At 38.0% G+C, this 20318-nt stretch overlaps 1 protein-coding gene across 3 annotated transcripts in view; it reads right to left on the bottom strand.

Moving 5' to 3' along the window:
- Positions 1–20318, bottom strand: part of HHAT (hedgehog acyltransferase) — a 194963-nt gene that overhangs the window by 110817 nt on the left and 63828 nt on the right. For all 3 annotated transcript variants that reach the window (XM_039697798.1, XM_039697797.1, XM_039697799.1), the window contains exons 8-9: positions 20154–20304; positions 4955–4990 (exon numbers count right to left, since the gene is read on the bottom strand). In XM_039697798.1, the coding sequence (XP_039553732.1) occupies positions 4955–4990; positions 20154–20304 (187 nt within the window). The remainder of the gene's footprint in view (positions 1–4954; positions 4991–20153; positions 20305–20318) is intronic.

Below are 20318 nucleotides of genomic sequence, written 5' to 3'. Positions count from 1 at the left end.
TTAAGGCTCACTAGGTATCCAGGAGTGAACCAAAAAGTCAAATCTCTTGACAAAACAAAGGAAAAAAGAATGCATCCTTGGGATAGCTAGCACTTTCAAAGACAGAGGTGTCTATCCATATGACTTTATCAATGCTGCTGGAGAAAAGTGGAATCTCATTAATACTGTGCTGTCTAGCCCAGTATACCATCAACGGTATTTTATGAGCAGCTACATTCAAAAGAGCAGCAGATATGGAATAGCATTAGCAGCGGCATTTGGTTCCCAAGAGAGGGCCATGTGCTACATTGAACCTCACACAGAATCCGTGTCCAGCTGTTGGAGCCAAGAATCACCACTGAGCTTACCTAGCAATGGAGTTGGAGAACTGCTGCAGCGTATGTTGACCTTCCAAGACCTGTGTGCATTAAAGAGGAAGGGAAAGCTCAGAAGTTTGGGGGTTGTGGAAACTTTTGGGTGTGTTGGGTTCTTTTGGTCAGTTGTTTTTGTGGTTTGTTTTGGTTTGTTTTTTTTTATACCATGATAAAAGGCTTGGGTTTCTTTTAAGCAGGTCTGCTTGGGTTTCTTTTAAGCAGGAGCACAAATTTCTTTGGCTTGAAGATGTGGGATCCCATGGGATTCCACAGCAAACTAATACAGGAGTTGAGCCAGATGATGAACAGATTTTTCCATTTCTTCTTTCATAATCATACCTTAGTTAGAACCATAATCCTCTCTTTCACCATGGGATCACTCTGCCCTTACACAGGTGTCCTTTCCCTAAATAAAAATTAGCAGAGGTCACAACACAGTAGATTTTGATCCTAGAGGCAAACCATGCCATGCTTTACCTGAGAAAACTAAAAAAGTCGGTGATTTCCAAGTTGTGTGTTCAGAGTACCTTTGCACCCAGGATTAAGCTAACCTAAATAACCTGCAACTCTAAACAAGCTAAAGTAATTGCAAACCATGGGGTGAGCTGAGAGCACTGCTAACAGATGGATGCCTTTTGGAGACACTGGGGGTGCGTAGTCCTGCAGCTCTCTTCAAAGCCAGATCTGTACTGAAATGAGTATGATTCACACTTTTTCAAAGGCTCAGCAGAGCTGAAAGCATAGAGATTTTTCAAAAGAATCATGCCTGCAGGAACTGTCATTCTTTCCCACTGTCTTCATCAGTGCTGTCCTAAAGGAAGCACTGTTTGGCATCAGGACTGTAAATATTCCCACAAGTTAACAATTTTATTTCATCCAATGCCCTGTTTTCAGCACTGGATGAAATGCCTAGATAAAATAGCTTCAGTGAGCAAAGAGCAACAGGCAGCCTCTCTTACTCTTTCTCCTCTAAACTGCTATGCTAAAGGCTATTTCTACATATTTTTAACTCTGCAAATACACCTATTGCTCCATTCTGAGAATGCTGTGAGTTAGAAGAAAAAGGGTTGTTTTTCCTTAAGTCATATTGGAAAAATATTACTACATTTGTATAGTACTGATGCTATTTAAATACATGATTAATAATTTTGGTAATTCTAAAGTAGTAACAAATAGGCTCTTTCACATCATTGTGTGAAAACATTGGGAAAATAACCTTTCAAGTACAGTAGTATATTTTCCATTACTACTACCAAACCCCAGTTTTCATCAAAAAAGTACTGATCCTTCCCTGGTGAGTTTCCAGGATCCCTGCTTCAAATATAATGGTATAGCTAACAAATGTTCAAAACCCAGATCCCCACATACTCACTTGCACTTTACTTTCACAAATATAAGTTCCATGATACCACTTGATTTCAGCTTGCAAGCAGTGATTAAAAATCTAGTCCCAGAATCCAGTTCAGTCCGAGTCACAGCACATTATCAGCCATTACAGTATATGTACCTATCCATAGTGCATTTGAAAATACAAGATTTTTATTCTTTTCCAAGCTATCTTAGAATAGTATCAGAAGCACAATTCAAGACATAGATGGTGGAAAATTATTTTCCATTAATGCTTTACTAAGAACACAGAAAAACCCTGTGTAGTTGTAATTCTCTGTAATATTTTGTGTCATGCTTCACTTGGGGAAGCCACTGACTCTGTATACCAGGCCAACAGTACATACAGTCCTAGTTCCTTCAATCAGCATTTAATTAGGCAGATCATCCTTTTAGCAGAGACTATTTTTAGTTTTTTTGGCCCTGCACTTTGAATATGCAAGTGTCATACTGAGTTCCCTGTTCCACAGCAGGGTCAAGCCATTATACTTAAAATAATATAATTTCTTTTTCATTTCAAATCCCACCTCATAGACTTTCAATGCTTCCTGCAACTCAGGTTTTTTTGGGTTGAGGTTTTTTCTTTCCTACTGTTTTATTTCACACGGCAATGAAAACTGTGAATAGAACAGTATAACATGTATGACAGATACTTTATTAACACGGGAGATGAACTGCAAGTTCTCAGGAGCAGAGACTGTCTAGGCAAAAAAAGGCAGTAACTTTCAAAAACTCACAAGGCAGACCGACAGACGAGACAGAAGATACTAACACCAAGTCTGTTTCCCACTCCAAAGACACTCACTAAAAGGCTTTTTTTTGGTTTTTGGGTTTGTAAGATTTTTTTGGGGGGTTTTTTGGGGTTTTTTTTTTGGTTTTTTTTTTTTTTGGTGGTGGGTTTTTTTGTTTTTTGTTGTTTTTGTTTTGTTTAGGAAACAACAAGCAAAACTCAATCTGGTACAACAGAAGAGAAAATTCTTTCCTCCTTAGCAGCACAGTTACAGAGAGAGCAGATGAAGTAGTTAACAGAGTAAATAGAGGTAGGTAACAGGCTGAAAATGTCTAAGCTAAGGTTAGAAGAGGAACCGCACAGGACACAGCTGGCTTCGAAAAAAGTCATACATGAGTCAAAGATGACATTCAACTCATGCCAATTTGCAGTCCAGGATCACACAAACATACAATTAAATACAGCATCTCCTTGGGAGGTAAAGCAATGCTGTATGAGAGAACAATATCTTACTACACTCCTTGTATGAAGTAAATGAAAATATTTTATGGCAGAAGCATTACCAGCATCTCAAACTTAGTACATCAGTGCTTACCATGATTCCACTCTTGGTTAAGTAGCTGCATGCACTCCCAGAAGACCTTCTTGGACACTCTACTTCTTTTATAAAGTAGCATCTTTAAAACCATGTTTCAATATGATGATTACAATTTCTTATAGAATTATTTACAAACAAAATCTGCTCGTCAAAATATAGATGTAAGTAATTTTGTAGAACTGATACCAGAATTTATATAATTAGTTGTCCAATAACTCTAAAACAGAAGTTCATTCAGCAATATTGACACAATGCCTTTTTTAAGGGAGCTATCTGTTAAACATTGTAATGTTACACAGAAAGAAATACACAAAGTCTACAGCTCAAAGGTTATGAGAAGTGGGTTGGCCTGTGCAACCTTAAAACAAACCAAATTTTCCTTGTGACCTAGGCTGGTAGGATCTCATATCTGGTGCCAAAAACTTCTGCATTAAAGCTACAAGGACTCATGTGTGAAGGCTTAAGACAGTCTTTATCCAGGAAATATGACAAAGTAGCCTAAAAAAAAAGAGTCCAGCAGCAAAGCCAACTCAAGGAAAGGCTGACACCACCTGATCCTTATGGTGGGACCCAAACAGCATACTCTGGCTCATACATACTGGATTAATTCTTCCAAGGTAAGAGTTCTTCACTGATAGACATTGCAGTGGACAAAATAAGTGATAGAATTAATTCTCTAAGTGCCCAAAGACCACAGAAAAATTCATCCTTCACAGTACACACTACGCTTCTTTGTAAAGATCAATAGGTATTGTATTAAAAATGAAAGCAAACACATTCTTGGTAAACATCTGTGACTTTGGCCACACAAAAACTCTAAACAGCAAAAACAGTTTCTCAGTGTAAACTTCAAATGCATTAACCTCCCTTTTCTTGCTGAAGTGCCCTTCTTTAATTGCTTCATCTCTCTAAATATCATCAACTAAAGCACTCAAACAATGACTCCGCTTTCCTTATTCATCTTCAGAACAGTCCATTGCACACATTGAATAAATTGGTTTTTCTTTTGAGAATATATGACTCCCCTCCACATTCCAAATTTTCTATAAACTTCAAGCCCTTCTTAAAAGGTATAAAGGTACTAAAGTTACCAGTGGAAAAAAGCTTTTGTTAAAGCTCGTCTTCAGCGCATGAAAAACTAAGATTTTCACAGCTACTGAAATTTCCTGAGTCATATTTTCCTGAAGAAGTTCATTAGAGAGTCACACTGGGTAGATAGCCAAGACAAATAGTTAAAGTCTTTCAAACTAAAAAATCAACAGAAGACAAAAGAAGAACTTACCATAGAAAGTATAAAGTAACACTGAATTCACATAGTGATTTCTAGTTATAACAAAATAAATGGTTTTTAACATTTTTGCTTTGTTTCCTTCACAGCAGCTAGTAAAGGGCTGTGTTTTGCATTTGTGCTGAAAACAGTGTTGCTGAAAACACAGGGATGTTTCTGTTACTGCAGAGCAGCACTTACACACAGTCAAGGCCTGTTTTGCTCCTCACAGACTGGGGGGATGCACAAGGGCGAGAGGGAGGGGACACAGTCAGGACAGGTGACCCCAAGGGATATGCCACACCATATGGTGTCACACTTGGCATACCAAGCTGGGAAAGAAGGAGGCAGTGGAGGAATATCCCAACGTTTGTCTTCCCAAGTCACCATTACACACAATGGAGTGAAGGAGTTCCTTGTTTTGCTTTGTCTGTGTGTGACTCGGCTCTTAATTTCCCTATTAAACCATTAATGTCATCCCACAACTCTTCTCAGTTTTATCCTTCCAGTTCTCCCCCCACTATCCCACTGCAGGGAGTGAACGTGCATGGGGCCTGGCTGCCAGCTGAGGTTAAACACCAGCTATATAGGAGTGCAATTCAAAGTAAGTATTAGCTTACCTGACCAGAAAGCGATGCAGCCCGACATCAAAACTTCTGTAAGAAAAAAAAAATCAGCCAAATTTTAATAACTATTAAAAAATATTACTCTGTTGAGTATTGTACAAACATTGTGTTTCAAAACAATAATACCAAATATAAAGTTACTAGAATTGATGAAACAAAGAGTAAAAGTGTAACACACAATTTCCTTTCTGTGATGATGCGTGAAATTTGAGATGATGATCATATGAAAATATTTAGGTGCATGTTATAAAGCTCATAAATCTCATGTTGGAGTATTTATTCAATAAAATATTAACATTCAGAATATTACAACACACATAAAGCATAAAATATGTATCTACTCTTACTGGAAATAATGCAAACATCCTAGTCGCCAGCACATTTTCTATTATATGCAAGTAGATCCTCTGTGCAAAACTGCTGTGGAATCTCTTTCCCCTTTTCTACTCTGTACTGCAGTAAAATGCAAGGGACTGCCATGAGTTCTCCCCACAATAAAGAATCGTCAAAAACACCCCTTATGTCTCCTTCAAGTATAGAATTTACGAGAAGCAGACCTTGCAATTGTGTTCCATTCACATCAGTAAGGAAATTAACTTTGAGGACTTTTGACAGTAAGTACAAGTTAGATCACATTAAATTACAAGAACCATGTCTGAAATCTTCAGCCCAAACAACATACATTGACAGTAGCTGTCAGCATTTCTTCCCTTTTCCGGTTCCTCCATTCCTAAGATAACTCAGGAGAACCAAGCTCAAGAACAATGCACTAGCAAATCCTTGACACTACAGGAAGGTATCTGCTGATTTGAGACATTAACTAATATCTGAAGAATGTGCCAGCCTTATGGGACTATCCATATAATCCCAGATTAGCTGTGTGCATTATGTCACAAATGGAAAATGCAAGTGTCATATTCCCAGTACTGGTCTTGCTCTGGAATGGGCTTATATTTCACATACACAGAAAACATTCTAGCATACACTAAGCCCTTGAGTATTCTGTTCCAAAAAACCTAATTGATCATTTTGAGTACCACACAGTTTTATTGTGCTTGCTGTGTGCTGCTTTCTAACTGAAAGAGCAAGAGAGATCATCAGATAGTTAATGGCATCCTGATAACAGCAGACAGATAACGAGCTGCAGAAATTCCATCAGTTAACAGGGAACAAAATTCCACTTGTTCAGCAGGGTAGAGAGGAGAGCAATGAATTTCTCACCGAAAAGCTGCCTTGCAACAGAAAAACATCCTGTCAGAAACATGTATCTAGTCATCATTAAATCTGTATTTTTCATAACCCCTTCCTGAAATAATTCCTTTTATATTCTTGTTATATTACTGTGCAATTAAACTGCTTGAAGTGCATCCAGTTATCTTTCTGCATTCCTCTTGCCTGGTACATACTGTTTTGGCTCCCTCTCTTCACTAAAATATTCCGTGTTGTACAGACAGTTTTCTGTACTGGAGCTGGACACAGTCTGTATTTTTACCTCTGAAAACCTTTTCTTCCTAGGACATTCACAATGTTTGTGCTGGGAAGGGGAGAAGAAACTTGCACAGTTTCAGGAGAGAGCTGTATGCTAAACAGCCATCTTGCACATCTTCAGCCAGGCTGATCTTTTCAAGTTCTCCCAGCTACTCTCCATGGCAATCACCAAACCTGCTACAGTCACACACAGAGCTTCTTGTGGCCAGGGATGTGGAATATAAAAATATCACTATTTTTGAAAATGAACCAAAAGCCAAAGGACATGGCTTATCAAAAGCAGGAAAAATGAATGGTCCTGCTAACTTGAGATACCAGAGCTGAAGGAGATTGGGGTAGACAAAGCTGAGGCAGAGTGGGTTCAGACAGGGAAACAAGACAGTTAGCTGTAGATGCCATGACATGCTACCTTTTTCCCTCATTCTTCACTCTTTCCAAAACATAATTTAAAAAGCATATATATATTTATATAAAACATATGTCTAAAACACTTGCTATTAGAAAAGTTTTGTAAGTTTATTTCATAGGGGATTTAGCTATTGGATATTTTGTGGAAATATGTTTAATAAGTATTAAAAACAAACATGCATAGAACCAATTTATTACAATAAATTACAAGAAGGAAAAATTATCAGAGCCTCACTAGATATAATTCAGAATACACAGACAGGGCCCATTATTCTCCAGTTTGATACATTTCAACAGTCTACCCAAGATCCTGAATTCTGAACAGTGTAAGCAGTTATTTAAGATATAACTACACTATGACCAACAGAATTCTAAGCAGCATGAGCAGTTCTTTAAGATACACTATGACCAACAGAATTTTGACATTATACAGCATTGTCTGAGTGTGCAGTTAGACCTTAAAGACACTTTGAGACAGTATCATTGATTAGTTCCAAGAGCAAGAATATGAAGGCTGAACAAGTTCAAATTATAAATAGGAGAAATGGTTGCATTACTGGTTGCATTACTATGGATATTGTCTACAGACACCTGGGATAATGAATAGAAACATTGTGCAAGGCAAAAACACTGAAAGAAATAATTATGGGAGACTGGTTTTGACAAAATATTACTACAGACACTTTTTACTATTTTTCTTGTTCATATTTAAATACATACTGCAGTTAAGTCCACAAGTAAAGTGAAAATACAGTAAAGCAGCAATGGAAACAGATCTAGCAATGCAATTAATCCCTCCATTCTCAGATGGAAATGTTAAAAAGAGGTAAAAGAGGGATTGCACAGCAGTGTTAAGGCTGCAACTTGAGGTGAAATAAGCAATTTCATTAAATGAAAAAAGAACAAATAATCACAATGTGTTTGCATTAAAATTTCATAGTGATCCCTTCAACAGAGGACTCCACCCATTAGGCATGGCAGTGTCCCCCACAATCAGCACACAATTAGACCTGCCATATGCACACTGACAGAATTATCTACTGCCTATAGAAGATCCCCATATTTAATTTGATACTAAAAGAAAGTTCATAACCAACTTCACAGAACTTGTTAAATCCTGAAGTTCCCTGCAGAATACAGGATTTAGTGGTAGTTCTTACTGAGGGTTAGCCTCAGTTACATAAGTTTCAGAAATGCCTCAGTTATGTAAGTTTCAGAAATCCTATAATGAGCATAATTTTTCAAAGTAGACATTTCCATTAGAATCTAAAATAACAAGAGAAAGGATATCCTCAACTATATGAGTAAAAAATTATTTATCAGTTAAATTCTCTACACTGCTCAAATGTCAATAGCTATATAATTCAAATTTTGGAGAAATAAATAAAATCTAGTTTATCAAAACAGCAATAGTCTTAGAACAAAGCAAAATTTTAAGCACATAGCATGCAGTGGATTGTTTATAATCCCACTTTCCACAAAGCTGTGCCGTCCTTCAGCTGAAGTCTAAATGCTGGTTCCTCAAAAGAAAAAATTGTGTGAGCCTCTAGTACACAGCTTTTATATTTAATCAAGTATGCCAGCCTATTGTATTTAAGGACTTGCCCAAATGAAAACTGTTACTCATTAGCTGTGTTAGGGACTACAGTTCACAATTCCAGTAAGATGACTAAGGGACCCTGATCTCATAAGGATTGATTGTGAGATCTCGTTCCCAAGGGTTTACAATTATATAAAAAAATGTAAATACTGAACATATGCAAAGATTACTAGAATCAAAGTTAAGTCAGTTACTAGAGCCATATTTTATGAAACCAATTCCAATAATGTCAATTGCCCAACTCTGATTTTGTGCATCCATATTTTTAAGCCATGTGCTGAAGAGAAACCAGTACAGCTTTATCTCCTGTCGGTTCTGCCTCACGACTGCTGGGCTGCACACTACTCCTGGACACAAAATACAGCACAGTGTGCAGCATAATCTGGGAAGTATTTGGCTAACCATGGACTTCAGAAAGATGTTCACTGCAAGCAGTCAGTACATCAGCACTCAAAATCAGATAGTGGACTGGTTCTTACTTTAGGCCCTACCTTCAGAGGAATAGACCTATGTAGATAGTTTGCCATTTGTTTTAAAAAAAAACTAATTAAAAAATAGTAATGGAGACAGACAACTGTGACACTGTGTACCCAGAAACTGCATTGCATTGTAGACAGAAATATCCCAGACACCTTGAAAACAGTCGTGTTGCCACTGAAGATAAACAATTCTGAATGCAGAAAGGAATGGTGTAATTTCTATAAGCAGGATAGGAGCAAACAATATAATTACACTTAAATCTCTCCAAATCAGTCTGGTTGCCAGTGATGAAATCCAACAAGTGGGTTATTTATTACAGCTTCGGTACTCTGGGTATTCAACATCTCTTTAAAAAAAGCATTGTAGGTGCTGCAATGTTTCAACAACAGTTCTTGGCCCTTTCTTTAAAATGTGGCTGAACTTGACACTAGGAAGACAAACTCATTCCCATACCCTCAGAGTAGCCTGTCCTATTGAATTGCAGAATTGTTTCCAAGACTAGCACTTCCATTAGCTGTCTTTGCAAATAAATGTGCCATTTAGCCAGTGAGCTGCTGACCAAGAGTCTCTCCCACACCAGAATATTTTGCACTGGAGACTGAGGAGTCTGTAGGAGACAGGAGACACAGGAGACTGCGTCTGTCTTCACTGACACAGCACTCAAGTTGCTTCATTGCCCCTATTTTTTGAGCAGCCCCTTACAGCAGGGATACCCAAAAGATTCTGTAAAAAGAATTGCCCTTTTTCCCCAGGACTACTTTTCTGGATTCTCCTAGATCTGCTCATGTTTTCTCCAATGCTGCCTGTGGCAACCTTCCCAGCAGGCAATGCCTTAAAGATGAGTGCTTTCAAATTTCAAATAATTAGAAGCATGCAATGTGAATCTGGAACAATTTGAGAGTCTTGTCTGAAGAGTTAGATTACTACCAGGAAAGCAGATACTAAAGTCTACATGCAGGTTTTATAAGTACTACTATTTAATGTCTCAATGAGCTATAAAACTCTGCTAAAGCAAATCCCCCAGAGGGGGTACAGCCTACCAAACAGAATAAGTATTTTTCAAGCAGTGACTGCCACCAATTGATTCACCATCATGTTCATTATTAAATAAACATCTGGGAAAGCCATCTATATTTTTAAGAGACACTGTTGCCTGCCCATGGCTTGTATTCATTCAGTTTTCTGCAAGTTTGCTGTGAAGGGGTAGGTTTCAAGTAAAGCTCGTTTCTTCAGTGACAAGCAGCACAATTCTTCTTCTAAATAACATAACTGCCTTCATACTTGAATACACTATTTGGAAAGATGACGCACAACTTCAAATAGAAAAACAACAATTAAATTGTCACAGAAGATGTTGCAGGAGTGATAAACACAGTAAACAAACTGAAAATATTCACTTAAACTGTGAATATTGTGTAGGAGTATTAGTTTTTAAAATTAAGACAGATGCCTGATGAAAAATACAACCCAGTCCAATACAACAATCTGTTTGGATTTATCTATTACCAAAAATATAGAATAGACTTTTGGACACCAAGCCTTTAAAGTCACATTTTAAGATTTTTCTGGGGACTCTTGCTACATACAAGGATGTTTTTGGAGCTCTCATTTCTGAGATCAGCTTTTCAATTCGTCCAAGACACTTGGTGAATTCCACCCACATACAGATTTTAGTCTGCCCACTGATATGGTATTGAAATTAGGAACAAATGCTTATATGGAGATTTTTTGGCATTCCTACCATTCTTCAAATCCTACAATTTCCTATGCATCTCCACTTTTACCATGCAACATAGGAAAAACCAAATCATAGCTCCATCCAATGATAAGATTCCTGTTTAAGAGAATTCAATGTTCTTGTAAACATCAAGAACTTAAGAACTTGCTAAACCTAGATCTCAAGCTTCAGTGGACCATTTTGTTTGCAAGCTTTGACTTTAACCATGTGCAGTGCAGTAAACTAGTAACAGTTTGCTTTTATTTCAATGTAAAAATGCACCTAAGAGTAAAAAAACATCTATGCTATTTGAAAGAAAATATGAAGACTGTCAAATGCTTTCATATCATATCTTCGACAAACAATTTCTTGTTACAGCAATAATAAGCAGAACTTGTGTATACATGAAGATACCTTTATCATTCTCTGACACTTGCTTAAGGACACTGAAATCTTAATGCTTCATGCTTAGATAAAACACTTTGAATCTCTGTTGTGTTTCTTCCTGGAATGATTCCGCAGGAATTATTCTTTCCTTTTGGTTCTCCATTATTAGAATAACCAAATCAGCCACTGTGTTGTGCCTGTGCAGGATGCCTCCATACAGAGGTTCCTGCTCAGTGCTCTAAGTGCTCAGTAGCACCAATATGGCAAATGCACCAACATTCACATTACCTCACAGAAACAGCCCTCTGTAATGTCTGATCACTTTAAGGAAAAGCCCTAAACATTTTATTTGGGAAGTATTCACTGCATAGCATCACAGGGAGAAACTAGGGCTTCCTGTACTCAGGAGAATGGTGGAAATCCACAGTGAAATCCTGATACCACCAAAATCAGCACAAAACCCTCACTGATTTCAAGTACAGCAAAAATACACCCAGACTGACTCTGGACACTCTGTGTAATGCAGGATACAGTCCAACTTCAGTGTGCATACACTTTCATCTCCAAGTAGAAACTATTAGTAAGTATCAAAGCTTCATCTGCACAGTTTCAGTTATTAGCTGGGAACTCAGGCTGGAGACCTGCATAGTAAAATTAACCTACAATAAGACACCCACAAGGAGAAAGCTCTTTTGAGGACTACAGAACAACACTTCACAATGCTAGTGGCCTCCAGCCTTCAAATTGAATTAATTACCTAATATGTTTTGTTGTTTTATTTCAGTTTAAATGCAGAACTTGGATTATATCTGAAAGCCTGAGGAAAGTTGTAATGATTCTAGGCAGGACTCCTTCTCACCCCTGGTAATCTCCTGGATGGAAAGAGAAGCAGAATGTTCAACAGGCATCAGCCATCGCCAGTGTGTATGTAAATTTCACACAAGTCTGCCTGCTTGGGAGGCTTTAAAATAACAAATTGGTTCTGTTTTTCACATATCCAATCCCTGGATCTCGGTGATACAGCTCAGCAAACACTTTTTTAAAAAGCAAAGTCTCATTTGTATTCTCTTAATCTCTCTTAGAACCCTTCAGAAGAAATATTACTTTAATTTTATACCTTCCCCAATTCTTCAAAAGCCTACAGTAACTCATGGAGGGTGGATGAAACCTAATGCCCATTAGTGGCAAACTCCCATAGGGAAAGATCTCCCTCAGTCTTTGTCATGTAAGACTCCTGCACTGCAGCATGATCATCCAATTACTGTGAGATCTCTATCCTTACTGCAAACAGAGCAAACAAGTTTATTAACAGCCATTACTCATTTTCTACAGTACTTGTGAGCAGGCTGAGTGCTGCTTGCCAAATGTGAGCAGCAGTAATAGTTTGTATCTACACAGAGCTCATATCAAATACAGTGAGCAATGGACTTCACAGGTGAAGAGCACTAGGTGGGTTTAGCTTGATTGTTGAAACACCCAGCAATCTCAAATTACAGTGACAATGCAGTCATTAGATAAATAAATTGCCAATAATTTCATAATTTAGACCCAAGAGGGATTAGGGTGCCTTATTAATGAACTTCTTTTCACACTCCAGAATAACAGATTTTTTTTCTCTGTTAAAGAGATTTAAGGACCCTTTCAAAGCTTTGATATAACCAGCAAACCTAACTGTGCAGTACAGTAGGTAACTGCAGCATGCACTAATTTAGCTGACATCAAAAGCAGTTAAATTTTCTGTCTTGATCAGTGAGACAAAAAACAGCTAAGCAGCTCAGAGCATTCCTATATTCAGGTGACAGCTGCAAACATCACAGATCAATACTCAGCTTTAAGCATCACCAAGTTAACAAAAAATACAGTAAATCAGGGAGACTTATTTTTCAACTTTAAAAAAAGTTATACCACAATTAAAGATATGCACTAATTCTGCAACTAAATAGCCAAGTTTTTGGTAAGAAGTTGAAGTATTCAGATATTGGCAAGCAGGTTACTTATAGCTGGACAGCCTAAGGAGAGCTTTCCTCAACTCCAGCTGTCTGTACACACTGTGACTGTGTATTTAACACCAAATCATTCTGCTTAGGAATACCACAGGAGTTGTAGAGGGCAAGAACATACAGGGAGACCTGCCTTATATTCAAGTTTATATATCAATAGAAGGAAGAAGAGCACTTTCCTTCCCAAGATTCACACTCAGCATCCTCAAAGACCATGGTAATATCTTCTCAAGAATGAAAAGTTAATATTCTTTAAGTGTTTTAAAGCACACCACCTACCCCTCTAGGCACGCAAGCTTTCCATGACACAAATGGTCTTATGCATGTTATTTTTACTACTGATTTGGGATCTGATCCTGTGCACTTGTACAGACATGATAAGAAACCTAATCCTACGACTTGACAGTGTTAAAGTCTGTTAAAGTGTGCACATTTTGGCAATAATTCTAACTTGCAATAAAATTATCCTTTCCGCATGAGCACTAGGCTGTTGCAACACTGTGTGCATAACTGTATTTAGTCCAAATACCCTTTTAAATAATCTTTTTTCATATTTAACATATCACCTCTGAAACAGAGTTGGGAAAAGATGCCTTTTCACTTCTTAATAGAAATGTTACAGCATTAACATTTTTAAGTCTATGACCAGTGAGAAGCTAGGTAACTAAAAGACATTTACTCTACCTGATACACTGTCTACAACATACTGGACAACTTCCTTCTTTGAAAATATCAAAGGGTAAAAATGTACCGGAAGACACAATCCTAAAGTCTAGAGGAAAGGGAAATGTGCATAAGCATGTCCTTCCTTTTCTTGTCTCCCAGTTCCAGCTGCTCAGTACTTCCCATCACAAACATGGAGTAGAGTGCTTTCAAAAACGTAGCCATCTAGAACTATAGGACAAATACAAAACAAACCACCTGGAAAATACCTGATCCTCTTGAAGCTGACTGGTAGGCTGCTCATAGCACTGAAAATGAGATTCTCTGGTCATAGTACAAGTAGGCTTGTCCACACCCCTGGCTCTAATCCCCAGACAGACCCTCTCCCCAGGCACAGCACCTCAGAGGAGGTCTTCCTACAGCTTTGGAAAGCAGCTGCTGCAGCCCTTTCCACAGCGGTGTGGGCAGCAGGTGTGAGCCACAGATCTGGATGTGCCATTCAAATTTCTACCAGGCTTTGGGTGATTCATGCTGAATCCCTCCTTCCATCTGCCATGGAGATGAGGAGTTTCTTTTCACTGCCTGCCTCTCCTTCCCTCATGCAAATTTTTCAAGGCTTGGTAACTTAACTACTCCTGAGGATACCTGCAATATAAAGAAGTTTAACCTATCATCCTCCCTTTCTGCCCTGCAATTACCTCCAAATGACAGGTTGCACAACAGCAACTTGCTGTTATTACTAACATGTAATCAGAGAAATAAACTCATAGGAAGGAGAAATTTAGGGAGAAAATCTGCTATCTCCTAGTTCAGACCATCCATCAGCCTATCCAGAAACACCACAACAAAAGAGTACTACAAGACCCAAATAGAAAGAGTGAACCTTTCACCATTTGTTAGAGTACAAGCCCCTAAACACACAAAGGCACATTACTCTGAGCCCAGAGGCAGGGACGTCATCCTGACTACACAGATCTGCAGCACAGCTACAGTTGCTATTGGTACACACAATTACATTTGTGTTAACTTGTGCCAAACATTGGCTATTTGGGAATTCAAGGAGGCAAGTCTTCCAAGTCAAGCCCTGACAGAAACTCCACTTCTGATCTTATTTAAATTTTCTTAATGGCATTTTACAAAGCCTTTCAGCATCTTGTCTTGATATACTTAACAAACTAATTCCCAGGATTATTTATTTCACTACTAAAAATCAGAAGCCCAAAGACCAGAAAATATGTGTCACACTGCTTGAGACCATACAAAGCACAGATGAAAATGCACTCAAGTAATTACTTTACCTCTACAGGTCAGAAAGTCCATTTTCCTTTCTTAAATATCTATTTCAGTCCTCACTATGAACTTCTAGGCAATTGAACAATACTATCAGGAGTTTAAGCCAGAAATAAAAGACAGTAAGTTTTTGCAGGCCATTCATCATTCTAGAATTACTGCATGTGGTCACAGTGATCTCTTGTGCTCACACTCACACATAAGTGTCAGACTTGTCTTTCCCCAGAAAAGTCCAAAACAAAGTGGGAAAAACCCTGGCAATGTTCTTTTTGATAGATATACAAGGAACTGTTTCCAGAAGGAGGAAAGTTTCAGGATCAACAGCAAAAGTAGGCAAAAAGCACCAGGGTAAGGAAGAAACAAATGCAAATAAATTTACATTTTTATATGTAGATCTATTTTCTATGGCATCATTATAGCCCAGAACGTATAAGACCACAGCAGACTATAATCCACAATTTGAAGCAATTCACTGAGACCTTGCACAAAGACCATTTTTTCATGTCAGGCAAATAATCCTAAGCAGTAACAAGGCCAGTAAACTAAACTAAATGGCAGACAATTTCCTGCAAATCATAACCCAGATGCCATTTTTGGATGTCACTAAAACATCACTGGCATAAATTTAACTTGTTCATATAGAAGTGTATGTGTCTGGACATGCCAAAACAGCCCTCCTAGTCCACCCCTTAAGCATGCAAGAAAATCAGAGGTTGCCTAATGTCAGACTCTTGTCTGTCAAGAATCAGGGTGTTAAACACAGAGTAGAATCTAGAAATTAAAGCACAGTAGTTGAAAATTATCTGATCTTTATCACTGTATTTATTTTTCTCTGGCAGCATTCTTCAACGTAATTTTTTTTTCTAGATGAAATACTGTTTACAGTGAAATCTATGTTTCATATGCTATTTCTGCCTTCTTGAAAAGCCTCTACTCTTGCTGAGACTAACCTATATTAAACATGCATCAAGTTTCAGCACAATTCATCCCCAACACACTTGTCTCCAAACTATTTTGGGATATTTGAGAATGACAAGATTTCAAGGTGGAAGGACAGAAGAAGTAATGGAATCACAGAATTGTTTGGGTTGTAAGGGACCTTCAAAGGTAATCTAGTTGCAATGCCCCTGACACGGGTAAGGACAACTCTTACTAGACCAGGTTGATCAGGACTCCATCCAACCTGGCCTTGAACACTTCCAGGGACAGGGCATCCACAGCTTCTCTGGGCAGCATATTCCAACTCCTCACCACCATCTCCCTAAATAAATGCTTCTCAGAATCTAATCTAAACCCATCCTCTTTCACTTTAAAACCATTTCCCCTTGTCTATCACTATCTGCCTGCATAAAAAGGTCACTCTCCCTCTTGTTTATAAGCCCCCTTTAGGTACTGGAAGGCTGCAATGAGCCTTCCCTGGAGCCTTCGCTTCTCCATGCTGAATCCAATTCACTCAAACCATCTGCATAGGCAAGGTGCTCCAGCTCTCGGAACATCATCAAGGTGTTGTGCTTCTGCACATTTCAAATCAGTCTATGACCAGAAATAACTGTGGGGTTTATGTCATGCTTTTCCCACAGCATAGCAAAGCATACCTAACTAATGTGTCCAACATTTTTGTTGCAGAGTCTACCCTCTAACAGTATAAAAAAACCCAAAAATGGAAGCATGATTATTTTTCCATGAACAGCAGCCAACTGCTGTCCTAATTTACAAACTGACAAGTTCCTCTATGGAATACATTGCTAAGATAATTTACCAATATGTCAGAATTTATACAGGATTTAGTTATGTACTATCTTTTGTTTCTGTAGTTTCCAAACCATTACTCCTCCACTAGGATATTTTTCCATATTTCAATTTGTAAGTTTCAGCAGTAACACAACTACTTCTAGTTGCACTACACAGTTCATCCCCCCCACCTGAGGAATTCTATGGCAAGCATCAGCTTTGACTAATTCTTTAAAAGAACAAGTTTCCAACAACATTGGTTCTCCCCCACAATTGATTACCTTGCTTTTGACCTTGGTAAAAAAAACTAAGTTTTAATTCATCATGGCTTAAGGTAAAGTAGACATTAAAAACTAAGATTGGATGCCACAGAACTACTATCCTCTCTGGAAAGCAGGAGCTCAGAGACTCCTTTTCACAGCTATAATAAAGCTTTTGAATAGCAGTGTATTTATCATGCATTTATTACAATGCAGCTGCATATTTAGCAAGCTAATGATATCCTGGTGAAATGAAACCAGAGTAACACATTCAACACCTGTATTTGTCTAGAGACAGCAAACAAGACTGATAATTTTTTGACTCTAGAGATTGTCCTGATTAAATGTGAATTAGGGAGAACCTATCATAGGCTTGATAACTTTAAATTAAAGTCTTTTATTTTTAGGTTTGAATGGACACAATTTGGTTTATTGTTTAGTACCATAGAGAGTCAGACTACTTGATTTGTTTTTTTAACACCTGCTTTGCTTTTCAGCTTTAGAGAAGCTTTAGACACTCTGTGGTATCTTGCTTACCTTCCAGACTGAAAGCTCTTCCACGTGCCACATCACAGTGAATTATGTCAGCATGTACTGACTAGAAGTGACACAGGTCTGTATAGATCAGACCAAAAGCTTTGTTGTTATGCTCAAAGGACACCAGGTGGTGGTGTAAGGCTCCTTAGTAGCATATTTGCATTCCTTACATTGTGGCATTCACATTGTCTTTCTCTCCAGGCTACCTTCTCTCCTCCAAAATGCACTGCTAAAAGCTTTGTGACAAAAATTGTAACACTAGACCTTGGAAAGTCCAGCCAACATGTTTCTGGCAGTATTCTCAAGTGTGTATCAGCAAGAAGGGGAAGCTTAGGTAAGCCAAGCATACATAAGCACTTTTTCCTGAGCAGTGTCCCTGATGCCAGACAGAAGGTAAAAGTGGTGTAACTCCAAGTCATCTGGATTATTCCAATCTACTCCATGCCCCAACCTGACCCTAAGAAGTATTTAATAAGCTTTACCAGACTACTATTTAGTGAAAACAGTCTGGTACAAATCCCACTCTACCAGCTTAAAAACTAGACATGGCATTCTTAATATTTAAATTTGACACACTCTGATAAAGTTTTCAGGAACATTCCTATTACAGTCCTGTATTCACAAACTATCAAAAAGCTTTTAGAACTTTAGGGAAACAGTGTCATGGTTAATAAGGCTTCACAACATGAGCCATTTACTTTCCCCTTTTTTCATTGTTTTATGCTAAACCCATAATTTGCAAACTTTGTCCTGTTCAGCCACACAGTTCAGAAACAAAGGCTATTCCTACTTCTAACACAACATTCCTATACAAGATACAGATCCACCACATTAGACTGCAAAGCCTCTGGGTAGAGTGTTTGAAGAGTTTAACTGTAAAGGCATAAGGACATCATAATTCAGGGCATTCACAAAGCTCCTTAGATAATTGAGAATTCCCCATAACATAACAGCTACAGAAAAGTCTACTACTAAAGAACTTTGAGAGCAAGAAATCAAGTCAGGTATATATTAACTGACTTTTTTCAACATGCAAAGCCAACAAATTCAATCTGTGAAATAATTTCATTACTTCTGCCAATGAATTCTTGATATAAATTAAATAATTGGGCAAAAGATAAATATCTGCACCTGACACTTTCTTTCTCTAAAGAAAAATTTTCTAATTAGATGTTAGTTTCGATTTTCATACAAAAGTTATGAGTATTTTAAGGAATGCCCAATTTTTTTACTGTGTTACACCACTCACATTTGCAGGTGCAGAGCACCTTTTCATGGCCTGTTACAACTACCTGGCACAGCAGTGTCATTAGGGTTTGTGCTGAAATTTACTGTCACTTGGCACCTCCAGTGCAATACACAGATTCCCTGGAATAGGAATTGACAAAGGGGAAAAACTGCTGCTGTTTGCAACTCTGCCTACAAGGGCCAGCAGGCCAAGAGATGAGATGTTCTCATGAGAGTGCCTGGTAAAAATGACAGATTTCTATATTAACTCCATAGGTCAGAAGTTCAGTGCAAACTCTGAAAGAGCATTTAAACCAAAGCAGTTGTTAGTAGCTCAAATAATTTTTAATAATTCATCTGTTTTCTGCACTCTTCCTGATGCATTTCTTTGAATACTTCAGATTTACACTTGCCAACTATTATAAACTATAAAGCCTTCTTGTTACAGCTAGCTTCAAGCTGAAAACAAAATTAAAATCTCATCCAATAAAACTCTGATAACAGCAGGCCCACTGTTTTAATGACTAAAATTAAAAGCTTTATTCATATTGCAAAGCAGTGAGAGACAAGATGGAGTCAGCACTGTTCTGGCAGGCTCTGCACTAACACAACAGGAAAGAAGCCTCTACACAAAAGACTGACAAGTCTAAACCATTAGGGGAATGTTTTTAGAAGTCTGGGGCAGAGAATCCCACAGCCTGAAGGAATATTGGCTAGTGCAGAGGAAAACAAGGGAGAAGTCAAGTGAATCCACTCTTATACAGAAGGTAAACATTTAGCAGAATCCACGTAGGAGACAGTTTTTGGTGAAAATACTTCAGTGAACACTGATTTAAAGCAAATATAAGATATAGAATTCATAGGTTTTTGAAGAAATATTGTGCTGAAACTCCTGTAAAAGCAAAGCAGATCCAGAAATTCATCCTACTTTACAAATGAGTACCATTTTCATAGTACTTTCAACATGTTCGACACTTCCTCTACCATATGACTCTACATGCTAAAATATTATAATTCCAGCTTTCCTCATGTGATTAATCAAGCATTTATTTTCAGTCTCTAGAAGGATTTCAAGCTGAAATGTAGGGTTTAGACCCAGACTGAAAAAAAAAAATCATAAATAACTGGAAAAAATGATTGCTATATTAACTAGGTAGGTTGAGTCTAACTCCAGCAATTAAAAGGATGAAAATGCTGAGATGGGTACTTGCCCTTATCATTCCACAGCCTGAAAAAAGTAACCATCAAGTTGAAGTCCATTTAAAAAGCATGAAAGATGAATAATGAGGGTGAGAGAAAAAGCACAAGGACAGGAAAGCAAACATGTATGTGAGAATGAACACACAGGCATGCCCTTACTGTCATGTATCAGAAATAAATTGCCCGAAAAGCAGCAATGACTAACCTCCACATTTTAGTGAAACTGTGCATCAGGCTCACACAGCAAGGCAGAGCTGGAGGTTTGAGTCCATCCATTTGAAGGAGGAGGCCAGGAACCCCATACAGAACCAGATACTTCACATAAAAAAAAAGTACTTGAGCTAAAGCCAGGCCACCTAAAAGAAAAAAA

This window comes from Passer montanus, unplaced genomic scaffold (genome assembly GCF_014805655.1).
Source record: "Passer montanus isolate IOZ18808 unplaced genomic scaffold, ASM1480565v1 scaffold12, whole genome shotgun sequence".
Classification (NCBI taxonomy): Eukaryota; Metazoa; Chordata; class Aves; order Passeriformes; family Passeridae; genus Passer; species Passer montanus.
This window is presented reverse-complemented; position numbering and strand designations above follow the sequence as displayed.